Source organism: Heteronotia binoei, chromosome 10 (assembly GCF_032191835.1).
Source record: "Heteronotia binoei isolate CCM8104 ecotype False Entrance Well chromosome 10, APGP_CSIRO_Hbin_v1, whole genome shotgun sequence".
NCBI classification, from domain to species: Eukaryota; Metazoa; Chordata; class Lepidosauria; order Squamata; family Gekkonidae; genus Heteronotia; species Heteronotia binoei.
The window spans coordinates 85,846,172-85,869,518 of record NC_083232.1 but is presented as its reverse complement, the minus strand read 5'-3'; the positions used below and the strand labels follow the sequence as shown (position 1 = coordinate 85,869,518).

The 23,347-nt window shown below is 45.6% G+C and overlaps 1 protein-coding gene across 1 annotated transcript in view; it reads left to right on the top strand.

Moving 5' to 3' along the window:
* TPK1 (thiamin pyrophosphokinase 1) overlaps positions 1-23,347 on the top strand; it is a 551,786-nt gene that overhangs the window by 409,477 nt on the left and 118,962 nt on the right. The window contains exon 6 of the mRNA XM_060247753.1: positions 9,967-10,113. Within this exon, the coding sequence (XP_060103736.1) occupies positions 9,967-10,113 (147 nt within the window). The remainder of the gene's footprint in view (positions 1-9,966; positions 10,114-23,347) is intronic.

Genomic DNA, 23,347 nt, shown 5'->3' with positions numbered 1-23,347 from the left:
GGCGCCTCGTCAAAGGCCGGGAGAGATATTTCCTTCCCCAGAGTGCCACGACCCACATGGAGAACCTCTGTCTTCGCTGGATTTAACTTCAGCCCACTCAGTCTAAGCCACGTTGCAACTGCCTGCAAAGCCCGGTCCAGGTTCCCCGGGGCGGAGGCGGGCCAGCCGTCCATTAGTAGATAGAGCTGGGTGTCATCTGCATATTGATGGCAACCCAGCCCAAATCTCCGGGCAATCTGGGCGAGGGGGCGCATATAGATGTTGAATAACATCGGGGAGAGAACTGCTCCCTGGGGCACCCCACAGTCTAGTGTGCGCCTCTGGGATCGCTCACCCCCAATCGCCACCCTCTGTCCCCGACCCATGAGGAAGGAGGAGAGCCATTGTAAGGCCAGCCCCTCAACCCCTATGTCGGCGAGGCGGTGGATCAGCAACCGATGGTCAACTGTATCAAATGCAGCCGACAGATCTAATAACATCAGTATTGCTGCACCGCCTCGATCCAGTTGCCGCTGGAGGTCATCCACCAAGGCGACCAGGACCGTCTCTGCCCCGTGGCCCGGCCGGAAGCCAGACTGGCACGGGTCTAAGACAGAAGCGTCATCTAGAAATCTCTGTAGCTGCAACGCCACTGCCCTCTCGATAATTTTACCTAAAAATGGTAAATTGGACACCGGTCGGTAGTTTGCCAATTCGACCGGGTCTGCTGTAGGTTTTTTCAAGAGGGGGCGGACCAAGGCCTCTTTCAGAGGCATTGGAAAATGCCCTTCTAGGAGGGATCTATTTATGATGTCCCGTAGGGGACATCTAAGCTCCCTCTGGCAGGATTTAATCAGCCAAGAGGGACAAGGGTCCAAATCACATGTTGTTGGGCGAGCAGCAGAGAGAATTGAGCGAGCAGCAATGTTGGGCGAGCAGCAATGAGGAGGGGGAAAGCAGGGAAGTTCATGTAGAGTGTTAAAGCTGCAGTACTGCAGTCCTAAGCTCTGCTCATGACCTGAGTTCGATCCCTGGCGGAAGCTGGGTTTCCAGGTAGCCGGCTCAAGGTTGACTCAGCCTTCCATCCTTCCAAGGTCGGTCAAATGAGTCCTCAGCTCACTGGGGGGAAAGTGTAGATGACTAGGGAAGGCAATGGCAAACCACCCCGTAAAAAGTCTGCCGTGAAAGCAACGTCACCCCAGAGTCGGAAACGACTGGTGCTTGCACAGGGGCCTACCTTTACCTTTTTATTGCTGGGGGAAGGGTGTGCAGCTAGTGAAGGCCTGGTTGCCAATCCCCAGTTTGGAGCAGGAGATCCCCCAGTTTGGAGGCCCTCCCCCCACTTCATGTACCGCTGAATTGACGTGTGATAGCTTAGTGGGATTTTTAAAAATCCCTGCGTGAGACAGAACGCTGGACTAGATGGACTATTGATCTAATCCAGCAGATCTCTTTTTATGTTATGTCCAGTCATAGAAGCATAAGATTCAATGCAATAAATGCATCTCCCAAGAAATATATTGCAAAAAGTAAAACTTGCATTCGCTCAAGTAGATTCAGTCCACATTCAGGATGTGGCCGAAAGGAGGGAGAGAAGCCTAAACTAAAGAGTAGCTTGCTTATCGCAAGTGGCCAGCTGAATACATCACCATGTATGTGGAAGTATAAGGGCCTTGTTACTTCTACAGGAGAGGCTTGTAGAGATAAAACGGGTGAAAAGCCATGTGGAGAGATGGGGAGATGCAGGAACACAGAGAGAGAGAGGAGGGTGTCAGGAGGCAGCTCCCATGTTAAGACAAAAAGATACCCTATTCAAGGAGATGGCACATACACACTTAGAGTGATGTAGCTCACACACCCCAATGTCCAGACATGCTGAGTTGCTCACTCCAGGAGTTCAGTTACACGACTGCTATTTGGGATTCAGTCCTTAGTATTTACTGTTCTGATTTGTGTTTAAGTTTTCTTCCACCAGTAGTGATTAGCAATGGGATGGCTTTCACCTTTGTCTTGGAATAGTGGATATTTGGGGCACTTACAAAATTCTCACCGCCTGTTTTCTCTTCTAATGTCAAGATTCCAAATTACTTGGTTTTGTTTGTCAAGCAGCACCAATGCCTTAGCTAGCCTCTATTCTTCCGTTTTCAATTTCCAGACTACTGCGATGTGCCTTTTCGAACTGCTCATTTACAATTCTTAGGAGGTTTTTTTCATCCTGGTAAACTGTCATGTGTCGATCCAGATGTACATAATAAGATTGGCATAGCCCTCACATTAGGCCTATACAGAGCTTTTTTTGAGCAGGAATGCACAGGAACGCAGTTCCGGCTGGCTTGGTGTCAGGGGGTGTGGCCTAATATTCAAATGAGTTCCTGCTGGGCTTCTTCTACAAAAAAGCCCTCTGTGAAACAATGGCGACATCAGGGGGTGTGGCCTAATATACAAATCAGTTCCTGCTGGGCTTTTTTCTACAAAAAGTGCTGGGGATGTCACTCCAGGACCCGGGAGGCCTCAGCAGCATTGCCAGTGTTGTGTTCACAGCCCTGTATAGCACCAAACTGTCAGACAAGAGGAATTCAGCGCTTCTGAAGATGAAGAGCGGCGTTTTAATTGCCTCCATTCGCTTCCTCCCTGGGAGCAGTCAGCGGTTGTACGTTTTTATTTTGTTGTTTGTTTTCAGCCTTGTTTCATAATCTGCAGGCGCTCAGTGGGTATAAAGGCTGATGGGGAATCTGAGGCATGTTTCTGCTCAGGGGAGAAAAAAATCTCAAAGTAGTCTAAATTTAGAGCTTCGGAATAAATCTTCGGTGAGACTTCAGAAGCCCCGTGTCATTGCAGAGATGGTTCAGATGTATTAAAATTTAGTGTTAAAATTAGTTTTTCATTTAATGAGGCTGAGAAAGAATAAAACATCTGAACTGCAGAGGAGTCTGTGAAATAAAACTGGCACCATGTTTAAAATGGAAAGGAAAGGTCCCCTGTGCAAGCACCAGTCGTTTCTGACTCTGGGGTGACGTTGCTTTCACAACGTTTTCACGGCAGACTGTTTTTTTACAGGGTGGTTTGCCATTGCCTTCCCCAGTCATCTACACTTCCCCCCCCGCCCCAGTAAGCTGGGTACTCAAATTTAAAATGAGGTTTGGCCAAAAGCAAACGTCTGTCCCGTTTTATGTTTCTTCACAGGAGTCTTCAATTCTGTTGGTTAACATCCCTCGTTGGCAGAAACCTTCCCAAGTTACTTACTGAGAGCTTTCCTTGCAGTTGCATTCAGTAATATTTTCTTAAGTAGCAGAAATATGCATTCATTTGTGGATATGGGGAGGTTTTGTGTGTAATTTTGTGTATACAATGGCTTCTCTGTGCTCATTTATTTATTCCTCTATATCCCATTTTTTTCTCCCCAATGGATACCCAGAGTAGCTTACAATGTGCTCCCCTCCTTCACTTTATCTTCACAAAACCCCTATGAGGTAGATAAGACTGAGAATGGAGGACTTGCCCAAACAAACTTCCATGACGAAGTAGGGATTTGGACCTGTCTCTGCCAGATCCTAATCTGAAACGATAACCGCTTGACTCTCTTAGACCCTAATCTGAAACTGTAACCGCTTGGCTCTCTTAGGGTGCTTTCACACTAGAGATTTGGCCCGACCTAGGAGTGCCTCACACTCAATTTAAATGCGCACGTTCACATGAGCACATCTGCCCTCCGAGCCCAACCCGTTCCCACCCCAAGCGGCTCCCATCCGCATTTAAAAGCTACCTGGATTCTCCCAGTAGCATCCCCCTGAATCGGATGTAGGTCGCATAATCCCCTGCTGTCTGAATGCCCTGGCGCGACTCATGAGTGGAAGATAGATCCCAGTAGGCAGCCGTGTTGGTCTGAAGCAATAGAACAAAGCTCTAGACAAGGGCACCTTTAAGACCAACTAAATTTTATTCAGAATGTAAGCTTTCATATGCTCTTAAGCAGACTTCATCAGACAAAATGGGAATGGCAAGCAGCAATTCTTAATATAAGTGGGCAGTGTAGAATCATGGGGATGTTTTTAGCTTTGTTGCATGGGTGGAAGAGCTGTGTGATCGCGCCAAGCCATTTCCAGCACAGTTGGGGAGGTTTTTCCCCCCCTAACCCCTCTCCATGGTGCACTTGTGCAGTTCTCGGCATGAGCACGCACACAGGGGACTTTCACAGATAAACTACCCTTTCCACAGCGGAACCGCGCTAGCAGTCTGAAGGCAGAAGTGCGGATGGCTGCCAAGATCCTGCCGCTGCAACGGTGGCTGTCTGATCCCCCTTAAATGGACCTGACTGCATCGGGTTTTTCCGCCTTAGGATACTACCGTGTCAGTTTCCCGGTCTGAAACCACCCTTAGATCCTAATCAGAAACTCTGGCTGTCAGAGAACTTCAACCACACTGGCTGTCAGAGAACCTCAAGGAAGTTGGGAGTGCTTCCAAAGAGGAATTGGAGGAGGGGAAGGGGTTACTGATTGATTCTGGGGAAACAGCACAGGAGATAAGTGTTAAATACTATAAATACCGTTGCCTTGATGCAAACCAGGGACCCCTATGGCTTCTGTTTATTTTTTGGCGGAGGAGGGGCAGGGAACGCATGGGGAATCTCATGACATAGTGTCCAGTTTGTTCTAAAGCCAACGTTTAATAACTTATTTCAACCAGAGTTGTCTCACATGCTATCAGTGTTTCAAAAATTGCATGCATTTTGCTTGGCTTTCAACCCCACCCCCTCTTGTTGTTGGTTGGGGTATATTTGCTGGGAAGCGCTATTTATCCACAAATCTACATGCTCTGTGCTTTAATTTCATACTTCATTTATCTCTCGTACAACCACAGCGAGGATTCTCAAAGATAATAGGAAAAACTAGGTTCAGACTTTGTAAACCCACATATCTGTAAAAAAGAGAAGTCAAGGCACAGAGAGTTAAGGGGTACGCCCACTGGATGCACTAACTCCAAGAACAAGCGGTCCCTTTAACGCCCAGTCCCGGAGACTGGCCACCGAACCACCCTTCTCTCTCAAGTTTCGTCATCAGCCACATTGTCGAGCTTACAAAGAACATCACAGCCTGCTGCTGCCGTATTTTGCTGGTGCATTCCCAACAAATTAAATCCTCCCCCATCGTAACAATAAAAAATGGTTTAGGTTTTTTTAAAAAATAACATAATAAAAATGTAAGTAAAGGGACACAAAGAGGAGAGAGAAATCCTCTGTGAAGGAGCCGGCTGGTGACCTGGAACAATATCATGTAAAGATTAATGGAATCGGTGAAGTGACAATGAAATTGATTGAAAGCTATCATCTTGGATACAGCGACAAAGTAACACCTATCCTCAGAAAGCTTTCATTCCCATAGAGAGTCAGAGGGGCGTAGCTGTGAACCAGCTGTGCTCCCTACTTGTGGTTCTGCATACTGATTGGTTAGGAAGCTGAAGGCTGGGATCTTTGATGCAGTTGATGCACTTCTGTTTTTTACAGTTGTACAGCCTGAATGACTAGCAAGAATACTATAGTGTTTTGAAAGTGTGGAACGTGAATAGTTGTTTTTAATTGCATTAATTACACTGGAAGGCCTAGTTGCAGGAAGATGGGATAGTCTCATCCTTCATCATTTTGTTGTCTGTTTCAATTGTGAGATGCACAGTGAGCAAAATACATATAGCCAGGGCTTGCTTTCTTTTCTTTTTTTTAGCAGGACCACACAGGAACGTAGTTCTGGCTGGCTTGGTGTCAGGAGGTGTGGCCTAATATGCAAATGGCCTGATATTCCTGCTGGGCTTTTTCTACAGAAAAGCTCTGTGTGAAACAATGGTGACATCAGGGGTGTGTGGCCTAATATGCAAATGAGTTCCTGCTGGGCTTTTCCTCCAAAAATTACCTCCGTATGGCATCTTTCACGAAACTGCACAGGGGTAGGGCTTACATCAGTCAACTCAGACACTGTTGAAAAAGAAGGAAGGCAGGAATCAAAATGGTCAAGAAAGCAAAAGGAACAGGAGTGAATCTTAAACTAGGACACTTTTAATTTGAATGGAAAAGCCCTAATAAATATATCTTGTTTTGGACAAACACTCTAATAAGAGGTTGACAATCTCCAAGTGGGGAAAAACAGAGAGGGGAAAGAAATTTAACACAGAAACTGGAATTAAGAACCTAAAAGTTAATATACAATTTAACTTCAGGGCTTTTTTTTGTAACAGGAACTGCTTTGCATATTAGGCCACATCTCCTCATGTAGCCAGTCTTCCTGGAGCTTACAGTAGGCCCTGTACTAAGAGCTCTGTAAGCTCTTGGAGGATTGAACCCTCCTCCAGTGTGATGTTGCAGTTAGAATGTTGAACTAAGATCTGGAAGACCAAGGTATGAATCTCGATGGATTGTGACCGCTTCGAGACTCTTGATTCAGAGGATAGGGTGGGATATAAATCCAATATCATCATCATCTTCTTCTTCCACTCAACTCTCTCAGCTTAAATGGCATCCCAGGATGGTTGTTGTGATGGTAAAATGGAGAACGCAGTAAGTTAGCTACTCGTAAGGTTTCTTTTGCATAAGGTTTCTTTCACATTCACACCCCATGACCCCCACTGACCCGGCTGCATCTACTACTCTAGTAGATCAGCGTCATCTGGCATCAACCTCACCCACTATCTTTTCCCTCATCTTTGTCCCTCAGACCTTACTGGAACATCCATCCATGCGTGCTGCATAACTTGCCCTCCTTCTCTTGCCTTAAAGCTGAGTGGTAACTTCGAAAGCTCTTGAGTTTCAAAGTTACATAAGTAATTCTCATCAAACCGTGGAAAGGCACAGCCCAGGAAAAAAACACTGCCGTCTGTGAAGGCGCAACTTTGAAAAAGCAAACTTTAAAGGATGCCATTTAGAAAGTCAGAAATAATGAAAATTCTCTCCTACGCACAAAACATTTAAACTGCTGCACTTCTGCCATCTTTCCGCCTATTCTGCTGAAAATGGAAAGACTCGTGTCTCTCAGTGAGGAGATTTTTATGTGCCGATTGTGACATGGGTAAGACAGATCGTGTCAATTTTATAAGGAGTATAAAATTGTTGTTTTATTTTGTTGTTGATAATGGCAGAATGCTAAAGAGTCGTACTTTCACTACTCAGCTTGTCCCGTGAGTGTATAATAAAGAAGTTATGCCAGGATGTGTCAAAACAGAAGATAGCAAATAGCATCCTATGAGTGTACATTGTTGAATTTTTTTAAACAATTTTTTTTTAAAAAAAAATGTATTTAGTGCCTTTTAATAAGTGTAATCTGCCACCACTACAAACACAACGCTAGCTTCTTTTCATGCGCATCATTCTTTTGGCTACCCTCACCGCCACCTCTTCTCCCCCTACCTCTTCTCCCCCTACAACGTCTACTCGTATCTCCCTAATTGCCCGGCTAATACCTCCTTGTTATCAAGCTATCCACACAAGAATGAGAAATGTCTGTGGAGCCAATTAGCCCAGGAAGAGTGTTGTTTAACAAGCTTATAAACTGTTTAAAGCTAATTGTCCCTTCCATTAGTCCCAGTAGGAACCGGAACTTTAAAAGCTGTGTAATTATTATACTGTATTTTTAAGTCTTTGTTCTCCTTGGTTAGCCCTTGTTCCAAACGTAGTCTCCATTTTCTTGGGTTAGGCTGTCTGTGGTCACCAGCAAAATGCTCATCCTTATGAAGGATGGTAGGAAAAGGCCATCTGCGTATTAGGCCACACCCCCTGACATCACCATTGTTTCACACAAAAAGCCCATTGTTTTATACAAAAAGCCCAGCAGGAATTCATTTCCACATTAGGCCACACTCCCTGATGCCAAGCTAAGCGGAACTGTGTTGCTATGCATTCTTGCTTTAAAAAAAAGCAACGCTGGATAGGGTATATGTGGAGACACTGAATATTTTGAGGACTAGGGGATACAGTCTATATGTGGATTCTCTGTAAACAGAGACATACCACACACATATCTCTGCCAAGAGGGCTGTACCAATGAGCAGGGCTTTTTTTCTAGCAAGAACTCCTTTGTATATTAGGCCCCCTCCCCCCCCCCCTTGATGTAGCCAATCCTCCAAGAGCTTACAGGGCTCTTAGTACAGGGCCTCCTGTAAGCTCCAGGAGAATTAGCTACATCAGGAGCGTATGGCCTAATATGCAAAGGAATTCCTCCTACAAAAAAAAGCCCTGCCACCCAGTATCGTTTTGTCTTCTTGGCGAGAGCATCTTGTACTCTCCAAACACGCATTTTTTGAAAATATAGAGAAATTCTCTGAATCTGAACCAAATTATTTCCAACATTCAGGAGCAAGCGGAAGCCTTCCAGTCCGACAGTTATTCTGGGTATTTGCTGTCTGGCTTAAAAGAGAGCCAGTTTGGTGTAGTGGTTAAATGTGCGGACTCTTATCTGGGAGAACTGGGTTTGATTCCCCACTCCTCCACTTGCACCTGGTAGCATGGCCTTGGGTCAGCCGTAGCTCTGGCAGAGGTTGTCCTCGAAAGGGCAGCTGCTGTGAGAACCTTCTCAGCCCCACTCAACTCACAGGGTGTCTGTTGTGGGGAGAGAAGATATAGGAGATTGTGAGCTGCTCTGAGTCTCTGATTCAGAGAGAAGGGCAGGGTATAAATCTGCAATCTTCTTCGTCTTCTTCATGTTCACAGGCAGCAGGAGACAGGAGCAACAGCTAGATAGGAGAATGACTCAGCAGATAAGTGACAAGAACTTTGTTCAGCCATAACATTTTGCCTTTCTTCCTATGAAACCGAATTGTCTTGGGTTCAGCGTATACAGTTTGAGCCAGTTTGGTGTAGTGGTTAAGTGTGCGGACTCTTATCTGGGAGAACCGGGTTTGATTCCCCACTCCTCCGCTTGCAGCTGCTGGAATGGCCTTGGGTCAGTCATAGCTCTCACAGGAGTTGTCCTTGAAAGGGCAGCTTCTGGGAGAGTTCTCTCAGCCCCACCTACCTCACAGGGTGTCTGTTGTGGGGGGGGATGAGAAGATAAATGACATTGTAAGGCACTTCGAGACTCTGATTCAGAGAGAAGGCTGGGGTATAAATCTACAGTCTTCTATTTCCCCCTGGTCTTTGCAGCATCTCACTGGCTTTTGTAGGGTTCTCCGACTGTGTGTGTGTTAGAGAATTTGCACGCAGCAGAAGACACTGAAGAAGAGGGACACGGAAAACACAGGAATTAATAGACAAGAGAGACAACTGTATTCAACAGTGGAATATATTTACCAGGGCAGTATCCAATATTCAAAGTCGTTGCCAGGCCAAGGTCATACACAGTAATCAGTACACACAACAGTAGATAACAGTATACACCAGTAAGTATACATAGAACGATCCAAGCACAGTAGCAACACAAGCAGTGTTTGCTGCCACCCGGACGGTAAGTTACACAGTACCCACAATCCTTACAGGCAGGAAGAGCAAGCTCACTGAGCTTCCCTAAATACACACATCAATCATGCAAGCTCACCAGAGGTTGCATCAGCTCTGTGAGTCAGCACAAAGCCTAATTACAGGTGAGGTCATTCCACCTTACCTCAGTAACAAGAAACAGCTGGGCCATGATGCAGCATGACTCAGCATGACATTGCAGAAACAGCATTACTATTACTAAGATGGAGTCAGTCAGCCATTTTAGGACTGATTTCCAACAGTGTGTGTGTGTGTGTTTTCTCTGCCTGCATTATTCCATTCTTTGGGATAAATAGCCAGCATCAGCCAACCCCATACCCTGCCAAGTACGGACAGTTTGTCCTCGTTGAAGAGATTTATGGAAACAGAGTCAGACGCTGACATTTTTGTTTTGTCCTCGCAGCATGACAGTCTCCCTGCCCTGCAGAAAGATTGGACACCCTCCCCCAATAGTTGACATTTCCTGGTTTTGTTTGACATCCCTTACTCCAACATCCCCCCCCACCACCACTCATAATGTTTTTGTTTTCTTGTAGATCGATACAATTGTGACACTGGGCGGACTCGGAGGTCGCTTTGACCAAACCATGGCATCTGTGGAGACTCTGTTTCATGCCACAAAGATAACCCCCCTTCCTGTCGTAGTTATTCAGGAACATTCGCTGATCTACCTACTTCAACCTGTAAGTAAAATGAAGCAGAGGTGTTTTTTAATCTATATAAAGGCCAGATCTTGTAGGTGCGATACAGTAAAAAACGCTATTTGCATCAGTAGGAATTATGGATATGGCTGGAAAATCAATATGTTATGCTCAAATGCAACCAATGTTTGGTGGGTTAAATATGTGGAGTCTAGGTATTGATGTAGGCAGAGACTTTGAGACACCTCCCTTACATTGGATAGAACTCAAGCCCAAATTGTCCCAGCAGTAGGGAATTGCAACTCGAACTTTGTTCCACCTACATACCTCTTTACATTGGAATTCCCCAAACGTCGCAGAGCTTTTACTCCTGCCTGAGTAAATGTCTTTCCATCTACTCTCCTTGAAGGGAGATAAGTCCATAGTTCATATGCAAGGTGTCTCTGTCCATGCCGCTCTGATAGGAAACATCTGAACATGTCCTTTTATGCTGCCAATTATACCAGAACATTCAAAAATTTTTATTATACATTATACATTATTATTATACATTATTCCTATTAATTATTATACATTATTCCTATTATATCGAAGTACCCAGGTAGATGTAACCGTTTTTATATTTCTCTGGGAGACCACTGTAACAAAATTACTTTTAAAGCATTCAGATTTTGTGCCTGGTTCTGTCTATTTAGACAGAAGAATATAGTCTGTTCTAAAAAAATTAACCAAAATTTTAACCATTGTATTTTAAGCCCAGTATATTTATGTCATGCAACCAGTGCAACAAATGTAATTAAAGCAATGCTTGTTGATGATTTTGATTCTGTTCTCTTATCTTGACTCATAATAAACTTGACTATTGTGTCAAGTCCCCAACAGCTCAATTATCAACAACAGTCCATTGCAAGAATAGCTGTTTATTGATACGTGACAGGTCAGAGCAAGATGGTCCTTGCGAAAACTGGCTTTTGGCAAGCAAATGCCGTCTACTTATAGTTCAGGACTAAACTGTTATACATTCATCTTAAGGCGTGAAGCGAGCAATCCCTCCCCCAATAGTTCTTTCCCAGGCCCCTTGCAGGTGCGAACATAATCAGACAGAGATGACCTTGGCCATCCCCAAGACTAGGCAGAAAGAATGCTTCACTTGTTACACAGAGATAGGAGCGGCGTAAAGCAGAGGCAGTGGAAAGTGAAAGTACTCCCAGACTAATGGCAAGAGTCTCTCTTGACATATTGATGCAGAAGCAGCAGGCAAAGGGCATGATCCGGTCAAAGTTCAGTTGTTTACCTTTTACAGCAAAAGATTTAATCATGTGCTTAAGGCCTCCTCTGAAATAGTAGACCGAAAATGCTTAGCCTTGGCTAGAATCCAGATTACCTACCCTTGCTACTTATTTCTTACATAAAAATCAAAAGCTTAAATTGGTGAGATTTTCCAGTATCTGTTGTATGGTTTTTATAATGTGTTTGTGTGACTTGCAAACATGTATGTGATGATACCTGTATATGGCAGGGCTGCCAGGTACTCCCAGCAACCAATCAGGTGCAGGAATTTACCTGGAGCAAAAGGAGGCCTAGGTTGACGTCACTGGGAACCCGGTGATGTCACTGCTAGTGTGCACCGGAAGTTATCGTGTCCCTGCTGATATCAGGGACACGCCAGTATTTGGACAAAAAGTCTAGGGTAGAAGTCACTAAAACAATCAGGACGCTGCTGTCTGTGACTGTGAAATACCATGAGATCTTGTACATGCCATTTCTATTTTTAAAAGGTAAAGGTAGTCCCCTGTGCAAGCACCAGTCGTTTCCAACTCTGGGGTGATGTCTCATCATGACGTTTTCACGGCAGACTTTTTACGGGGTGGTTTGCCATTACCTTCCCCAGTCATCTACCCTTTCCCCCCAGCAAGCTGGGTCCTCATTTTACCGACCTCGGAAGGATGGAAGGCTGAGTCAACCTGGAGCCAGCTACCTGAACCCAGCTTCCGCCGGGATCGAATTCAGGTCGTGAGCAGAGGGCTCGGACTGCAGTACTGCAGCTTTACCACTCTGCGCTGCGGGGCTCTTGCCGTTTCCATGAAAAGACTCTTAACAGTCAGTACTCAGCTGCAGAAAACCTGTGGATTGTTAATCAACACATCAGTGATCAGTCATGCATATTTTTGGTTGTGCAAATGAACCTTCGGATGCTGGCGCTTTGTTTATCACTTGCTCTGTATTTTGACGTTGCTTGGCTCTCTAATTATATAACGTTTGCTGCTGGCCCACCCTGCTCTAACAGTTGCATCACACTGGCAAGTGCAGCCGATTAAGGGGGTTCGGCCTACGGAAGCCCCTAAGGTGGAGAAAGTGCAGCTAAGACCCTCCCCTGCTGACTCTGTTCAGGAAGCCGAAATTGGATAGTTATTTACTTGCAAATGGTTGGCACGCTCTCTGACCCTGGAAATTAATTTTTAGATGGCTTCGGGGAAGGCTACTTTAGAATCTTTTAGCGCCGTTCAGCCCATTTGCGGCGCCCGATGCAGTATGTAAAACATTCCCTTTTATTGCGTAGCTGGGTCAAGGAACTTGAGTGAGCTTTGAAATACCAGACTGAAAAGTTTGTGCAAAGAGATCATTTGGAGCGATAATGAAACCGCCAACCATTTTTTTCCCCTGTCTGCTCTGCCTCATTATGAATAATTATGTGCTATGGATTGCTGTTTCATTTTGGAGAGCCAGGTGCCTGTTTTCTTAGCTGAATCTTGTTTACCTTCCTCTGCTTTCCTGCCCTGGTAAATGTGCTAATGGGGAATTCTCGCATTCGTCTCCTGATCATTCACCCCCGCTCCCCTCCCCCCCTTTTTTTAGGAGGGGAGGAGAATGCTTCTAGTCTTAATGGTTGCAGATTGGGGAGCAGAAATGGATGAAATTGGTTGGCTGGATTTAGCAGCTCACCAAAATTATGTATTGTGTTTTTTATCCCATCCTTCTCTAAGGGGCACAGTTCGTTTTTCACTTCATTTGTTAGCTTCTATGACCAAAGGTCTTAAGCGCAATCAGGATGTAACAATCGTCACAACATGCATTGGTATACAACGGGACTAACCATATCCACAGAATTCAAATGTTACAGTCAATATTCAAATCTAAAAGCGAATAAAATGTTTAAACAGGAATTTCTAATAAAACCTATCGTACCGTTAAGGAAGCCAAAAATTGTCATGTTAACCGCATATATGCCAGATTTTCAATTACCATCAAATCAATCCAGATTTCTGTCGTTTTGCAGATAAGATTATCATTAAAAAATTTGTAACAGAATAGGTGGTTTCAGGATTAGTATCTGCCGGCAAATAAGGGACCACCCAAAGTTCACTTGGTGTTTGATAAGAACAGGAGTCATCCAAATAGATCTAGGAATCGAGCACTGATGACAATGTGATAGATGATGGCCAAGTGTTTCTACAGTTCCAGACCAGCGATCACATAAACGATCGGAGTGTATGTGGCGCTTCTCTGTTCCATTATGCCTTACAATAACCCGGTCTGGTAGGGTAGGGTGAGAGAGACTGGTGTCCAAAGAGTTTCACGGCTGAATTGTGATTTGAACATTAGGGAGGGGGCTTTGGCTCAGCGGAAGAGCCCCTGCTTTGCACACTGAAGGCCCTAGGTCCAATCCCCGATGCCTTTCGTTAAAAAGGCCGGGCAGTAGGTATTATGGAAGACCTTTGCCTGATATCCTGGGGAGCTGCTGCCAATCAAAGTAGACAATATCAGTGGTCTTGATCAGTGTTCCCTCTAAGCTGAGTTGGCCTGAGCTAGCTCACAGATTTTTAGCCTTCAGCTTACACATTTTTGTCTTCGCTCAGGAAGGATGACTCCAGAGCACAATAACTGATGCAGTAGCTCACAACTTTCATGCTAGTAGCTCACAATTTTAATACCAGTAGCTCACCAGTAGGGGAGGGATGGTGGCTCAGTGGTAGAGCATCTGCTTGGGAAGCAGAAGGTCCCAGGTTCAATCCCTGGCATCTCCAAAAAAGGGTCCAGGCAAATAGGTGTGAAAAACCTCAGCTTGAGACCCTGGAGAGCCGCTGCCAGTCTGAGAAGACAATACTGACTTTGATGGACCAAGGGTCTGATTCAGTATAAGGCAGCTTCATATGCTTCATATGTTCATAAAGTAGAATTTTTGCTCACAAGACTCTGCAGCTTAGAGAGAACGTTGGTCTTGATGGACCAAGGGTCTGATTCAGTATATAACAGATATGTGAGCTTCATGTGTGAACCCATGTCTTCCAACACCAAATCCAACGCTCTGTGTCTTGTTGTAAGATATGCACGATAGCTGCCCTAGAAGTGAATGGTTAAAATTCTACTGCCATATGTGTTGATGTGTTGGTCTGTATAATTTGGTCTCCACCAGCCCAAGAGCAGACCACAAGCTATGTACGCAACTCACAAGACACTCAGCTCAGCTCACTTTCTGTTCTTGCTCAACTTTGTGAAAACAAAGAGTCAATAATAAGAATGAATAGCTTAATTTCTCCAGGCCTGATGTCGGGGCTCAACACAAACAGATGACAATGGGGAGGTACCTTTGTAAGTGCTGTCAAGTCGTGGCCAACTTAGAGAGCCAGTTTGGTGTAGTGGTTAAGTGTGTGGACTCTTATCTGGGAGAACCGGGTTTGATTCCCCACTCCTCCACTTGCACCTGCTGGAATGGCCTTGGGTCAGCCATAGCTCTTGCAGGAGGTGTCCTTGAAAGGGCAGCTTCTGGGAGAGCGCTCTCAGTCCCACCCACCTCACAGGATGTCTGTTGTGGGGGGAGAAGATATGGGAGATTGTAAGCCGCTCTGAGTCTCTGATTCAGAGAGAAGGGCAGGGTATATGCAATTCTTCTTATGGAGACCCCCAGCAAAGGGTTTTCAAGGCAAGTGAAAAGCAGAGGTGGTTTGCCACTGCTTTCCTCTGCAGAGTCTTCTTTGATGGTCTCCTTTCCGGGGACCAGTCCTACTTGGCTTCCAAGATCTGACAAGATTGGGTTATACTTATACCATGTCATCTACACTCTGTAGGGAGAGGTAGGCAAGACAACATATTGTCCAGGTGAGAAATGTGTCAAAGCTGGTCAGTAGGGAGGCAGGCCTCTAGGGCAGGTGTGTCAAACTCATTTGTTGTGAGGGCCAAATCTGACATAAATGAGACTCTGCTTCCCTCCCTTCCTCCTCAAGGGAGGAGCTTCGGCCAATGCAGAAAATAGAGGATTTGCTCTGTAGCTCCTGTGCGATTGAGCAAGCCTGGAAAAGCAAGCTGTGATGCAGAAGGAAGCAAGAGAGAGGGAGAAGGCCTGCCTCCCTACTGATCAGCTTTGAAACATTTCTCACCTGGACAATATGTCGTCTTGCCTACCTCTCCCTACAGAGTGTAGGTGACATGGTATAACCCAATCTTGTCAGATCTTGGAAGCATTTCTAATATGAGACAGAAGGTAGCATGATATAAACCAGTCTCATCAGAACCCGGAAGCTAAGCGGGGTTGGTACTTGGATGGGGGCCCACCAAGGAAAGCTCTGAAGAGGAAGGCGACGGCAAACCACCTCTGCTTCTCACTTCTTGAAAGCCCCTTTCTGGGGCACCATAGGTTGGTTGCAACTTGATGCCACAAGATTTCCCTGCGTTGTGCAGGGGGTTGGACTAGATGACCCCGGAGGACCCCTTCCAGCTCTATGATTCTGTGATTACGTACTTACAGTGAACATTCCCTTTGGAAGAATTCTTAATGAGCTCAGCCACCTAGGCTAAAAAAATGATAAAAGAATCATATGATAACAGCTTCACTAAATAATAATTACAGTAATATTTGAAGTGCTGAAAATGTATCATTAATAAGGTATAATTGCTTTTTATGGGCAAGAGGCTTTATGTAACATTCCGTACCCTTTTATGGTCGAAAATTCGGCTAACGTCAATTACCATTAGGCTAAACCTCCTTTGAAGAACATCCATCCCTCCAGAGTGATGTTTATCATAGATGGCCATGGTCAGAATGAATAGCTTAAGGTTTCAGATACTCGCTTTCTCATTTTCCGCTGTGCTGCTTCTCGGGAGTACGGAAACATTAGGCTCTGTACACCGAGCATAAATTATCTTTTATCTCAGAGTTTTACAGCCGGTTTGCAATACAAGGTAGTAGGATTTATGACCAAGAAATAAGAAGATGTCCAAGAATTAATGAAGCATGAGTTTTACATAATATTGAGCTGAGTTCGCTGTAACCCGTATAGATTCCGGCACTGTGGTACAAGAGGAAAGCGATCGCGACTCGCACTCGAAAACCCATTATGGAAGCATATTTTTTTTGTCACTTCTCTAATGCTGCAGAAAGGATGTATGAATGTTTTGGTAACCTTTTTCCCTCCACCGAGTCATACTTGCCTGTCTTGTCTTCTTCCATTGTCAGCGCAACTCTCCCTGTGAGGGACATTGTGAGATTTCGACACTACGCTGAGACGGTGCGTCGTTTATAGGTTAAGGACCTCACCAGACGTGCGCTGGAAGTTCTGTGTTTAGAGCTCCCAGAATTGTTTTTTAATAAATTTGCAAGCGCATGGGGGCCTGATCGTGATGGCAGCCATGATGTGCAGAAAGGGGTTGTTAAGTCTTCCCTCGGGGCTGTTTTTCCTAATCTGAAATGGCCTTTCGAATCGGCTGTTTGTCCCATCAGGCAAATTACATGTGCATCTGGTAAGGCTCTGAGAGCATGCATTATGACCAGGGAACACCATCTCACACCCCACCTTAGCTATAATCTTTCCATGTGGCCACTGCTCTGTCAGTCCTAGCATGCCCATTTAGACTAAGCAGGTAATAATTTTGACATTTACAAAATCTTCCTGTGCCAAATATCTCCCTGGATTTAGGGTTCTGGATTACCGGAAATGTTGACCAGAGCAGAACCTGTAATGTCAGAATCCAAAGTTCTCCCACTATCAGGGCCATTTTTCTAGCAGGAACTCCTTTGCATATCAGGCCACACACACACAATGTAGCCAATCCTCCAAGAGCTTACAGGGCTCTTCGTACAGGGCCTACTGTAAGGTCTTGGAGGATTGGCTACATCAGGGGGTGTGGCCTAATAGGCAAAGGAGTTGCTGCTTAAAAAAAAAACACCACCCTTGCCCACTATTGTAGTTCAGCAGAAAAACTGAGAAGGGGAAAAAAGGGGGAAAACCCAAGTGCCATAAGCTTTCCCCATGGCGACCAGACACTGGCAAGAAGAAGACAGAGGGTGGAGCCTTGGAACAACAATTGATAAGGGAAGTTGGGAATTCTGGCCCTCTTGAGAAGCAATTCCTAAAATGACCAGTTGGTGGCTGTGTACCAAAGAAGAAGCAAGAAAGGGAACCCCTCTGATGAGGGGCAGGTGAGCCCAGACAGTAGAGCATCACCCAGCAGAGACTTGGAGCAGCTGCTTCTGAGCACTGAACAGAGGGGCATTCATGGGTCAGCAGGGCCGTTCCAGGACACGCACAGATAGATCCTATATCTAAAAGGCACAGTTGGCTCCTTCAAGCAGAGCAAAAATGCTACACTAATAGGACCCTCCATTCAACTTTGTTGTTGATGTGTTGTAGTAGTTTATTTAAAAAAGTTTTTAAAAAAACAATAGGACCGACCACTCAGGGCTAGAGAAGATATTTCTGCAAGCTTGAGAAAACCACCAGGTTTGCAGGAAAATGTTAAAAATCTAAAGAAAATTGTTTTAAGCGATTTTAAATAAGAAAAAAAAAGTTTCACCATTCCAAGAGTTCATAGGAGAGCATCACAAGGTCCCAGTTACCATTTTTTTAGCATCCTAGACAACCCTCCCAAACTACCTTGCAGGATCTGCACTGCCATTTTGGTTGCCTCCTCCAAATCAATCTCTGTCAGTGAAGGTCAGGCTACCCAGGGTTCTGTTCGCTTACGGCTGGGGGAAGCCATTTGGCTACATCATTGATTTGGAGACTAAGCATCCTCCTTGCCACTAGGAACCTGTTGCCATTACAACTCAAGCTATTTCCTTTCAGCATAGCCCATCCTGAGCTCAATCTCTTTGTTACATTCATGTGTGATGACATATTGGGAACTTTTAAATACAGACAGTCATAGGGCAAGCCAAGCTCTCACTGGGGGTGGGGGATGTCTTAGTTTGGGGGGCCCCAACCTGCTGGCCCACAGTGGGCCAGCGGGGGGATCCCCGCCCCCCAAAAGCTCAGTCATTGTGCAACATGCTCAGTGTGATGACATCATAAAGAAGTGATGTCATTGTTCAGGGCACATTGTGCTGGGGATGCTCTAGAATTCAAGGTAAAACTCTATGGTACCATTCCACTATGGTACCATAGAGTTTTAACTCAAATCCTAGAGCAGGGGTGGCCAAATGTGCTTAATGTAAGAGCCACACGGAATAAACATCAGATGTTGGAGAGCCGCCAGACATGAGCGTCGTATGTTTGAGAGCCACAATACGGAAGGAAAGGAAGGAAGGAAGGAAGGAAGGAAGGAAGGAGGGAGGGAGGGAAGGAAGGAGGGAAAAGAGAGATGGAAATAAAGCAACTTTAATTTCAAATGCATCCTCCAAGCCACCAGCTCCGCCTCCTATTGGTGACATGTCAAAAGCATGGAATCTACAATTTATAAATTCTGTTGCCACATCACCAAGTGCATTAAAAGTATTCTCTGCTTCCAGAATGATTTCCCAAGCAGCACAAAGAGCTGCTGATTAGAAAACAAGCCCAGCGTTCCCTTGAGTTTGCAGAACTGGGCGCAAAAGATTAAAGGAAATTGTTGAACTAGGAATCGCTACAAACCCGATCAAAGTAAAAATAGGAGAACTTTAAACAGACCAGCGAACTAGGTGGAAAATATGTAAAATTATTCCTTAGACATGTACAGGAAATCTGCATTGCTAACTAGAGCTGTGATCCTGAGCTTCGTTCCTTCCGCTGAAATGGGTGGGACTTGCTCATGCACAACAAAGAATAGGATGTGGCCCTAGAAATACTAAGGCTGCAATTTAATGTGAGGTTACTTGGAAGTCAGTCCTAATCAACATAATAGCACTGCCTGGCTTCCAATTAAAGTTGTGTAGCATTGGGCAAGCTATGATTTTTGAAGGCTTAATTGTATTCTAGCTCTAGGTGCATTGATATTTCTATTCGTTGCATGTGGCGACCCGATAAACTGGGAGGATCACAGTCACACACCTGAGCCTTGTGCCAAGCAAAAGCTACAAGAATGAAACAAAACCCTCTACTGATAAATTAGACATTCGTCCCACCCAGTGGCATTCATCATTCTCCCACCCCCACTCCCCCGGCCCACAATTGCATTCAGAAATGCAAGCAATATGCATTTTTTTTAACATGCACGTTTTATCTGGCAAGAAAGAACCTTTTAACGTGTTTCATTATATCCCTAATAATGTGTTTCCAAGAAACAAACATGGTTTTAAAAAAAAAAACAGGAAGTTATTAAACATAATGTTATAACCGTTCTATATAAAGGAATAAAATGGATAGTTAGGAAGGCTTGCCTTGAGTACAGTTATAAGTCATGTGGGAGCACAAATCTGTACTCTTTTATTACTGTTCTAGAAAATCAACATAATGATATCTACTGCTTATTCCGTACCGCCCCATTTAAATGATAGCCCTTGCCAAAGTGATAGATGCCTCTGCCGCTTTTTAAAAGGTGGCTCGATTTTACCATGTTTAATTTGGGAGGGCAGCTTGCCACGAGGGTTTCACGAGCCAGTTTGGTGTAGTGGTTAAGTACACAGACTCTTTCTTATCTGGGAGAACTGGGTTTGATTCCCCACTCCTCCACTTGCAGCTGCTGGAATGGCCTTGGGTCAGCCATAGCTCTCGCAGAACTCTTCTTGAAAGGGCAGCTTCTGGGAGAGCTCTCTCAGCCCCACCTACCTCACACGGTGCCTGTTGTGTGGGGGGGAGGTAAAGGAGATTGTAAGCCACTCTGAGATCCAGAATATAGGGCGGGGTATAAATCCAGTATCTTCTTCTTCACATAGCGTGTACAGATGCTGTGCAAAATACATGCATTGGCCCTTTCAAAGAAGGTGGCAACCACATGTATTGGAGGAATTGCAGGTAGGGTTGCCAAGTCCAATTCAAGAAATATCTGGGGACTTTGGGAGTGGAGCCAGGAGACATTGGGGGTGGAGCCAGGAGCAAGGGTGTGACAAGCATAATTGAACTCCAAGGGAGTTCTGGCGGTCACATTTAAAGGGACAGCACAGCTTTTAGAATGCCTTCCTTCCATAGAAAATAATGAAGGTTAGGGGCACCTTCTTTTGGAGCTCATAGAATTGGACCCCCTGATCCAATCCTTTTGAAACTTGGGAGGTATTTTGGGGAGAGGCACTAGATGCTATATGGAAAATTTGGTGCCTCTACCTCAAAAAACAGCCCCCCCCCAGAGCCCCTGACACCCGCGGATCAATTCCCCATCATTCCCTATGGGAATCGTTCATGGAGGTGCATAATGGCTGTGGGGGTGGGGCTTCCCCCGCTGGCCAGCTGGCTGGGGGAGGGGGGAAGCCTTTAAAACCAGGGGATCCCCCGCTGGGACTTGAGGATTGGGAAGCCTAATTGCAGGTAGCATGTGCTTAATACCTTGAATGGAGGCTTCTAGTTAACTTTATGCAAGGTAACATGACCCACAGGTAATTTGCAAATCATGTACTCTGCCACTAAAGGTAAGACACCCCCCCCCCTCCAGTTATTAGTCAGTTCCTGAACTGGAGCCATGTACTCAACCAAGAGGATGTGGATTGAGATGAGGTGCTGGCTTTGAGCATTTTGTCCCAAGCTCCTTGAAAACGAAAGTCCAAATAAAACAGCAAGAGCAGATCAAAAAAGTGGGAGCTTAAGACTGGGGAATTCTAAGAAACAAAGTGGTACTTTTAGCTCTGAAACTTTCAATTCTTAATGTAACCGCCTGAAAGGAAGGTTAACACTTTGACCATGGAATTCAAGGAAACCTTTAATGAGATGCACGTCTGGAAGCTCAAGGCCAGGGGTAATATCTTGTGATTTCTTAGGTCTTTCTCTAACCTCTTGTTCTCTCGCACAAAGTTGATTTTTTTTTTGAAAGAATTGCCAGCTTCTTTGATGAAAATTGCCTGAGGAAAATACAATGCTAATAAGAAGCCGTCTAAGGGGGGTTTTTTTGCAGCGGTGGATGTGAAAGTTGCTAAGACAGCAGAGAGGAAAAGAAGGAAGAGTTCAGCAGTTGCCTCACCTGTGAAAATCAAATGCCACGTGCAATAGAAAAAATAGATCCCAACCCCCCGTCTCAGAGTTGCCCACTGGCCTCTCTGCTCCAGTGGGAGCAAAAATGGGGGCACACTAACATCCAGGGCTGGCCGTACACAGCGCTGTAGGCAGACCTGCTGCCACCCTCTTCCACCGCGGCGCCTCATGGTGCTGTGCCCCACTGCCTGCATGGCAGAATAGGGCAGGGAGGGCACCTGAGAAGAAGGGAGGTGAAGCAAAGCTAGCCGGCTGCTGCGCAACTAGGGCATTTGCCGAGGGCACCAGGAGAGAACGCCCAATTCAGCGCCCCCTTGCCCAGCGCCTTAAGCAAACGCCTAATTTGCCTAGTGGAAGAGTTGGCCCTGCCAACATCGTGCAACGTTGTGATGTCACTTTTGGCCGTACCTAGAAGTGATGTCATGACACGACAGGAATTTCCCATAGCAAAGCAATAGAGATTGGGGGAATTCCTAGAGCATTGTGGCATCACTTCTGGGTACAACTGGAAGTGACATCGCTTCCTATTTGCCACTTTTGCTCCCACTGGAACCAAGGCCAAAAGCCTACACACTAGAATCATAGAGCTGGAAGGAATCTCCAGCAACATCTAGTCCAACCCCTGCACAATGCAGGAAACTCACAAATACCTCCCCCTAAATTCACAGGATCCTCATTGCTGTCAGATGGCCATCTAGCCTCTGTTTAAAAACCTCCAAGGAAGGAGCGCCCACCACCTCCTGAGGAAGTCTCTTCCACTGAGGAACCCCTCTAATGATCAGGAAGTTCTTCCTATTGTTGAGCCGGAAACTCTTTTGATTTAATCTCAACCCATTGCTTCTGGGGCCACAGAAAACAATTCCACACCATCCTTGATATGACAGCCCTTCAAGTACTTGAAGATGGTGATCTTATCATCTCTCAGCTGCCTCCTCTCCAGGCTAAACATGCCCTCCTCCAGGCTAAACACTGTGGCTGGCAATCTGCTGCACCCAACCCATTTCCTTCCCAAAATCTGTTCATGTTCTACTCCTGTGGAAATGGCCTCCAAGTGTATTTTCCACATCCACATTTTGCATTCACTGTAGGCTTGCCAATCCCCAGGTCCCAGCGGGGGTTCTTCCGCTTTCCCAGACTCCTTCCCGCCCCCAGTCAGCTGGCCAGTGGGGGGGAAGCCCCGCCCCCAGAGGACCATGTGCCATTTTACCTCCGCAGGCTTCAGTCTTGGGATGGTATGTCTGTGTTACTTTGAAGAAGTTGGCAGCAACTCATGAATAGAGAAGCCAATCCCTCACTTCAGAGTCGCCAGAAAAGGGGGCGGGGAGGGAAACGTCTGCTGAGCAGTTCATTATTCCCTATGTGGTATAATGGGGAATTATGTGTTATAATGGGGAATCATAGGGTATAATGGGGAATTGATCTGGAGGTTTCGGGGGCTCTGAGGGAGCTGTTTTTTGAGGTAGAGGCACCAAATTTTCAGTATAGCATCTAGTGCCTCTCCCCAAAGTACTCCCCAAGTTTCAAAATGATTGAACCAGGGGGTCCAATTCTGTGAGCCCCAAAAGAAGGTGCCCCTATCCTTCATTATTTCCTATGGAAGGAAGACATTTAAAAAGGTGTGCTGTCCCTTTAAATGTGATGGCCAGAACTCCCTTGGAGTTCAATTATGCTTGTCACACCCTTGTTCCTGGCTCCACCCCCAATGTCTCCTGGCTCCACCCCCAAAGTCTCCTGGCTCCAACCCCAAAGTCCCCAGATATTTCAGGACTTGGCAACCCTAATTCACTGAGGTGTGTGCAATGGTAATGGAGCTCCCACGCTTTGCTGTGGCAGCTCCCGTTTGCCCTGCTTTTTCCTCCTGATTGTGCCACTGAAAAGTTGTGTGAGAGATTTAAATAGATCAGCAGTGTTTCTGATGTAATAACTGGGGCTTTCTTTGTAGCAGGAACTCCTTTGCATATTAGACCCAC